The 7,373-nt window shown below is 37.2% G+C and overlaps 1 protein-coding gene across 3 annotated transcripts in view; it reads right to left on the bottom strand.

Annotated features, from left to right (window-relative positions):
• Window positions 1-419: 419 nt before the first annotated feature.
• Window positions 420-7,373, bottom strand: part of ptpdc1a (protein tyrosine phosphatase domain containing 1a) — a 28,223-nt gene continuing 21,269 nt past the window's right edge. For all 3 annotated transcript variants that reach the window (XM_074664077.1, XM_074663988.1, XM_074663907.1), the window contains 3 exons: window positions 4,558-4,743; window positions 4,166-4,276; window positions 420-1,593 (listed from right to left, as the gene is read on the bottom strand). In XM_074664077.1, coding sequence (XP_074520178.1) covers window positions 1,483-1,593; window positions 4,166-4,276; window positions 4,558-4,743 — 408 coding nt within the window. In that variant the 3' untranslated portion in view covers window positions 420-1,482. The remainder of the gene's footprint in view (window positions 1,594-4,165; window positions 4,277-4,557; window positions 4,744-7,373) is intronic.

Below are 7,373 nucleotides of genomic sequence, written 5' to 3'. Positions count from 1 at the left end.
GAAAGCAAGAAAAATGTGTTAGTCAATAGAAGTGTGTTTTTTCAATCAAGCTGAGGGAAAAAATGTGGAATCTTTGAGAAGTTTAAGAATTCTCTCCTTTTTTCAACCAACATGTCACGTATTTCGAGGCATGATTTAAGTCAATTCACTTGATGTAACAGCTCGATATTCAATATTCTATCCCTCTGCTTGATCTAAAAAAATATATATTTTTATTGACTAACATATTTTTTTCTTGCTTTCTTTTAGTGTTTCTTAACGCCAGAAAGTTGCCATTTTAAATTACTTTAATTTTGTGGCCTGTCAGTGATCTGCTTTTATTCTCCATAACTGAACAACTGAATGAAGATCCTCCACGACTGCTGATCCCATAACATCTGCCAGGGTAAGAACAGACTGACACAGTTCACTTTGCTTGCAGTAAGTTTCTTTTAATTCTAGGAGAAGTCTGCTGCTGTAACATTGGAAAAATAGAACTTGTTGAAAATCCCCACAGTGAGACGAACCGTGTCCTTCATTTAATCACCATTAGTGTTCCACATTCAGCATAAGACAGTAGATCTAATTAACACAATGTCCATATGGGACATGTATGAGGTGACAGTTTGTCATCCACTCACAGCTAAACACACACACGTGCATACACACACACTCACGCAGACAGGGAGGTACGATACACATGGCAGCATGAATCAGAACAGAGGCCATCAGAGTCGAGGCAGACAGAGGTTTGCTTAATGCAGCAGCAGAGGCAGATCAATGTTTTGCAAATGCATGTACGACAGAGCGACACAGTGAGAGGTTTTTGCTGAGCACAGTATTAGGGAGACCAAATTGATTGAACAAAAAAAAAGCAGATGCACTGTGGCCTGTCAAATTTGCATTGCTGTAAAACACAGCCACAGTTTGCATCTGTTGGTAAGAAAACAACAAACATCCGACCAGAGCATAACAACCCTGCAATTTGTCAACATGTCAGCATAAAAGCTTCGTTTTAAAGATAAAATCTGAATAAATAAGACACATCGTAGCATCTGCACAGTGTTAAAGCATCTTTTGGTTTAAATGGACACAGCTTTTCCCTAACAGCTTCGACAGCCAAGACGAACATTTAAATAACAAAACATGAACATCATGAGAGAGTTTCTCAGTCATTTTTTTACAATCTAACAATCAGATAATAAAAGCAACATCTAGTCCCTCTAAAGTGAAACTGCAGAAACAATGACAGAAGAAATGCTTTCAAACCGAGCACAGTGGCACATTAACATAGAGAATGGCAGTGCTTAAAGTCTTAAAAGAGTTTTTAAGATAAATAAAAAGCTTAACCTTCAAACAACATAGTCATCAAATACTTTGAGACTATTGATTGGCAAATCTCAGCAGTATTCAATGCAAGAAACTGGTTTTGGAACACAGTAATGCCCTGTATAAAGAGTAGAAACATATTTGTGAGTCTTCCACGTGGTCATCATGTCGCTATTAGGAGTCTTCGTTCTCCTCCACAGCTTTGTCGCACAGCTCATGAAGAATGGGAGTCAGGATTTCTTCCAGTGTCGTCAAAGATACATTCTCTCCTGAGGCAGGGTCAATCTGAGGAGGGATGAGTATAACTGAGTTATAGACACATCCAGGGATCAAAGCCAAAAGAAAAAAGACTGAAAACTGTCAAAATATTAAAACAACAGAGGTGTTTTCTATTTTAGGAATAAAACTGACATGTTTTTTTTATTTTCTAAAGCTAAAGATCTAGGCTGACAGATACAGTATGAGCTTTCCTCTTTGTAACAAATTTGATCTATAGTGAATTGAATTTTATGCCTGTATAGAGTAACCAGAAGCAACAGGTGTTCTATATAAAACTCTGAATAAGTTAAAATATAAAGAAGTCAATAAAGTTCACAGTGTCTATGCAAAGGCCCCCAGAGGAAAAATCTAGCTATTTAAACTTTAACATGAAGCTTTTTGGAGCATTTTGAGATTAGGTTATGAAAGATGAGGACCTCTGTTCTTGACCTAACGCAGCCTTTAATAGTAACAACACAGACAAACAAGTCACTGAATTTAAAAGTGTTAACAGATCCGACTTTAGTCTGTAGGAACAAATGAAAAATAGTTACGAAGCTAGAATTTAACAGAATATTGGTTGTATATTTAGAATGCACTAATGTGTTTATCTCATTTTATTTTAACTGCTACAGCTGGAGCTAGTCCTATTTTCTGAACTGTAGCTGGATACCTTGTGAATTCCCAGGACGTATATCAAAGATATTTTGACAAATAGTGTTTTCATCCTGTTTTACATCATAAATCTGAATCAGAGAAATAACAAACGTAAGGTTTTCTATGAATTCAGCAGAGTAAGAAGTATATGGTTATTAAGTACAAGAAGCCTTTTTAGCATTTGTGAATAACTTATGCAGTACAGTGTTTTATTACTTTGACCCTCTAAGTCATTAGCAGAAATAAAAACTAAACTAGTGCTAGCTTGTTGAGCTAATACACCATGTAGGGATGGGTACCTTTCACATTTGAAATGATGCAGTACCAATTCCCGGTACCTGGCAATCGGGATCCATATCTAACGGTAACAATTTACGGTACGTTTTTGTGTGCATGTGGCAAAAAATATCAATTAGTTTAATAATAGAATGTAAATTCTTTTCAATTTAACTTTGTAATGCTGTGTTCATGCTCAGTATGGAAATCAACTACTCTTTCACTCTCTCACAGTCACAAGGATGCATTTAGGTACCTAAACATGGTACCTTTTGATTTTACGTGAATTGGTACCTGGTACTTTTGACAGAATTTGGTTGGTACCTATAAAAGTTCCTAATCCGGTACCCATCCCTAACGCCATGTAAAAATTGTGTTGTCAAACGTTCCAGTTTAAAGCTGTTTCATGTGGCGTGGTGCTCTGTGTGTAATGTGTTGTATCACCCGTTGTCTTGACACGCGTTCTTCAATAAACTAACATGATAAAACTTTAATGGTTAACTCAGTCACTTTATGGATTGTTATTGTTGTTCCCTTGTTAGGGATGGGTACCTTTCACATTTGAAACAATACGGTACCGATGCCCGGTACCTGGCAATCGGTACAGGTACTCAGCGGTACCAATTTTCGGTACTTTTTTGTGTTTCTGTGGTAAAAAATACCAATTTGTTTAGTAATAAAATACATATTTTTTTGACTACACATATTTATTCCTCATTAAATAACCTTGCAATGCTGTGTTCATGTCCAGCATGGAAAATTGGCTACCCCTCCACTCCCTCACAAGTATGCAGTTAGGTACCTAAATATGGTACCTTTTGATTTTACATGAACCGGTACCCGGCATTTTGACAGAATTTGGTGGGTACCTATAAAAGTACCTAATTCAGTACCCATGGTGTTTTTTTCTTTGGTCAGATAACTAAATTAGATACCTGAGCCCAAAATAGAATGTGACAGGCAGTGCACACCATAGACTGTATAAAACATGGGTGTAGTCTCCTCAACGTCACCTGTCTGTTTCTGAAACAGATTTTTGAAGCAGATTGGCTATCACAGCCACATTGGAAGTGAAGGGGGCTTTGAGTACAGGTAAAGGGCGCTTGTCAGTAAGCTGTGCCACTGATTGGTCGAGCTCGCAATCTTAATATCCTCTAAATTGCTGAGTTAGAAAAAAATTCACCCCCTGTACAGTGTGTGCCTAAAGCAAGATCAGCAATTCAGACAGGAGATGTTTTTTTTAACCAGGCTGTAAAGAGGTTAATTTCTACTTTGAAAACTGCTTTTTTGGCCGTTGTATTTCCGTTCGTGTATTTCTGAACTGAGCCTCAAATGGACACTGGAGAAACAGGAGATTTTAGCACTTGAGCATTGTCTCATATTCTTAAGGCCAAAGGCTGCCGCTTGGTGCACACAGAGCGGACTTCATGAAGCAAATATATGTAGCCTACAATGAAATGCCTCACAAACGCAAAACTATACAAGTTTGTGTAACAGGATTCAGATAAATACAGACATTTAAAATAGCAGGCTGCTCCACTTTTTGTATGACTGACACTAACAAAAAATATAACCATTCTGAAATTAACAGAAATCTGTCATAGCAACAGACAACTTTAATCTCTGCACATCTCTTAATTTAATCTTGACACATGATTTTACTCACCTTAGTAAATGCTCTTATTGCCTGATTGAGAAAACTAGTCTCCACTTCTTTAGGCATGGGCAATAAATGAGCAGCACAGTCGAGGATACACAGCAGAGTGAGTCTGTGTCCCTGTCAGTGGGGAGGAGGAGAACAGCACTGTCAGACAACGGGACTTGGAGCAAACTTCCATCTTTACAGATATCATCTTATGGCAATGACCAAAAAAACTTTCGAGCTACAACTGTAAGAATGTATATCTCTAGACTGAACAGCTTCTAAGACGAAAACATTAATAACAAGACTAGGATGACTACTGTGATTCAGTTTCCTGGACAATGAGTAAAACTGTCATCCTAAACATGTTGGTTGCCTCTTTCAGCCACGTTGAGGAAAATATTTGACTCAGTTACCTTTTCCAAAGAGTCGAGGGCCTTCTCTGGGTTTACATCCTTCTCACTGAGTGCTTTTAGATCCTCACTGCTGATGACTGGATCCTTGAGCTGCTCCAGCCAGGACCACATGAGGCAGGACAGAACCAGAGGGTCCCTCTCCATGCACAGCCTCTCCCACGCTCCTTCCCTGGTGTTCAGCTCCGTCTGCAAATCACAACACATACCACTCAGAATTAAATTGATCATATTGATCTGTAGGTTCAATTTAAAAAGACCGTGAGGAGATTGAAAGTGATCTTGAAAAAGTCTCCCTCAAAGTTATATTCCTGATTGTAATCAACGGTATAAAATGAGATAATCAGCACCAAAATAAGTGATTTCTACATGCTGTTTTCAGTTTCCCAGTAGAGGCATCCAGGACATGGTTTTATTTACAGCAGCTAGCAGATGCTATCACAAAACCGCTCTGATGAAGAGGATTTATTGGATTAATTTTTTAGTAACGCTGGACACTGGAGCTGGACTGTCAAAAAAGGAGGTTAGAGCAGAAGAAGCTAAACTGGAGAGTCATAGAGCACGGGTTAAAACACGGGTTAAATTGTTTGGGCTAATGTTGATTCCAACCCACAGTCAGCAGTTATTCTGCAGTGGTCTGTTCAAACTTGAGAGTCTATCAATAAAATGAAGAGTAAGGTTACGTTAGCTCTGCTTGGTAGATGACTGGCAGGACAGAACCAGGATTCACTAACGTTACACGTTACAAACATGTCTTAGAGCACCGGCTGTGAGTAGAGCTAAATATAGCCTGGTGCTAAACTGTGGTACAAACTGAGTTTAATGTCGCTTTGCATCCTGGGAAAAGTTGTCATGAACAATGAAACGTAGTGTTCAAATGAAGATCTGCTCTCCATTCATTTGCTTCAAAACAAACACACTCCTTGCCAAGAGTAACATCTTCATGACAGTGACTGAAAGTGCTCATGGGAAACAGAGTCTTCATTCAGGGAAAACGTCAGCTTTTCCTGATTAGTCGCCCTCTGCTTTGTCAATAAAGAACATTCCTTCTTTGTTGGGCAACCCAGATTTCCTTTCCTGTTAAAATTAGGATACTTCAACTTACCAAGTGCTAAAGCTTTGTCAGCATTTGTGTCAACTGTAGGGCTGAACGATTTTGGAAAATAATCTTATTGCGATTGTTTTTTTACCAATATTGCAATTGCGATTTAGCATGCGATTTTTGGGGAGGTTATGTTCATCTTCTACATTATTCACTGAACACAATAAACTATTCTATAGTATGACCAACACGACAAAAGATAGTGTAACATACAAACATTTTTTTCCTGGTGGCCAGGCCTACATGTCATGTTTACAAATAACATATACCTTTATTTAACCATTACAATCACAGTGGAATATTGACTGACTTGATTTAACATTAGGTCTTATAGACCTGTAATAAAATTATCATTAATTAACTTAGATAAAATAAGAGAAACGAACAAAGTCCTGCAGAACAACAGGTCTATTGTAAACAATAAAATAAGAAATAAATATGAATACTCTCATATATCTATGGATTTCACATAAAATACAGTGCAGAAATGTAAATAAGACCAAATCTCTGGCTCAATCACTGAAATATGTCAACATGTGGAATCCACTTTTTTTATAAAATGAAAAACACTGTGTGAACATAAATTTAAATATTAATTGTAGAAATCATACTGATCTCTCATTAGTAACAAAACACAAACTAAAGTAAATGCAGTTTAATTTTTTTGTTTTGTTTTTTTAATTGCAGCCTTTGCGATTTGAAAACTGCATTCTATTACATTGCGATGCTGGTTTAAATTTGATTAATTGTTCAGCCCTAGTGAACTGTGTCATGATCTTATCTACCCACTATCGTGCACATTATATGTCTGTAAAATAATCAGAGGCTGATCCATCTCTCTCCCTAGCTTCGAAACAGGAGACCACACCTCTCCCAGCTGTGTCCATTGACAAATAAATCTATGTATGAGGATCTCTAGAGCTCATAAGGTAATACAAGGTGTCCACAAAGTCTCTTTATGATTTAAAGAATGTATTACAAAGGCAGCTGATGAGATATCTGCATCAGATTTGTCCTTTGTAGTCAGTAGTGATCAAAGTTTTTAATCACACTGAATCAGTGTACCTTGTGTAATTTCAAGTATCCAGTTTATAAAAGAAGTACTGGTAGATTAACCCCTAAAAAGACTCAAAGAAACGTTTAAAAATAAATGAATAGCTACTCCTAATTTTGTATCAATAGCCGCATATTTGTCAGTTCATTTGCTTTTGTGATATTTTTTTAAACTGTAAAGAGGCTTTGTTGACACCCTGTTTATCTGATTAGACAGACATGTTTAGCACTTGAACTTATTTAGTCAGAATTAAAACAAAGCCACACTCCATCATCCTCAGTTGTATATCATAGCTTTGAATGCAGACTCTTCCAGACTTATGGTTATCCTACCAATACCCTGAAATATCTTTAAAAAAAAAACGTTTTTGGTTCTTTTTCAGTCAGAAAACTGTGTGACGAGACAGAAACAGCAGACAGATGACACAAAAGCTGTAGAGAAGTCTGTCTATACTGGACCATAGCCAATGTAGTCAATACTAAATAAACACAGTACGGGAGAAATGTGTTTAGTAAGTGATAAGCAAACAGTTAAGAGACAAAAAAGTTCGCAATCAGGTAGTGCTGTGATGGTTTAGTCCTGTTCACTTCACTTTACAACCATTTACTTTAACTAACTCATTCAAAAGATAACGTGAATACAACACATTTCGTTGCTCCATGA

Source organism: Halichoeres trimaculatus, unplaced genomic scaffold, assembly GCF_033239565.1.
Source record: "Halichoeres trimaculatus isolate MK-OKI-2021-1 unplaced genomic scaffold, fHalTri1.1 fHalTri1_scaffold_1, whole genome shotgun sequence".
In the NCBI taxonomy this organism is placed as follows: domain Eukaryota; kingdom Metazoa; phylum Chordata; class Actinopteri; order Labriformes; family Labridae; genus Halichoeres; species Halichoeres trimaculatus.
Note: the sequence above shows the minus strand (reverse complement) of the source record. Positions and strands in the feature narration are given on the sequence as shown.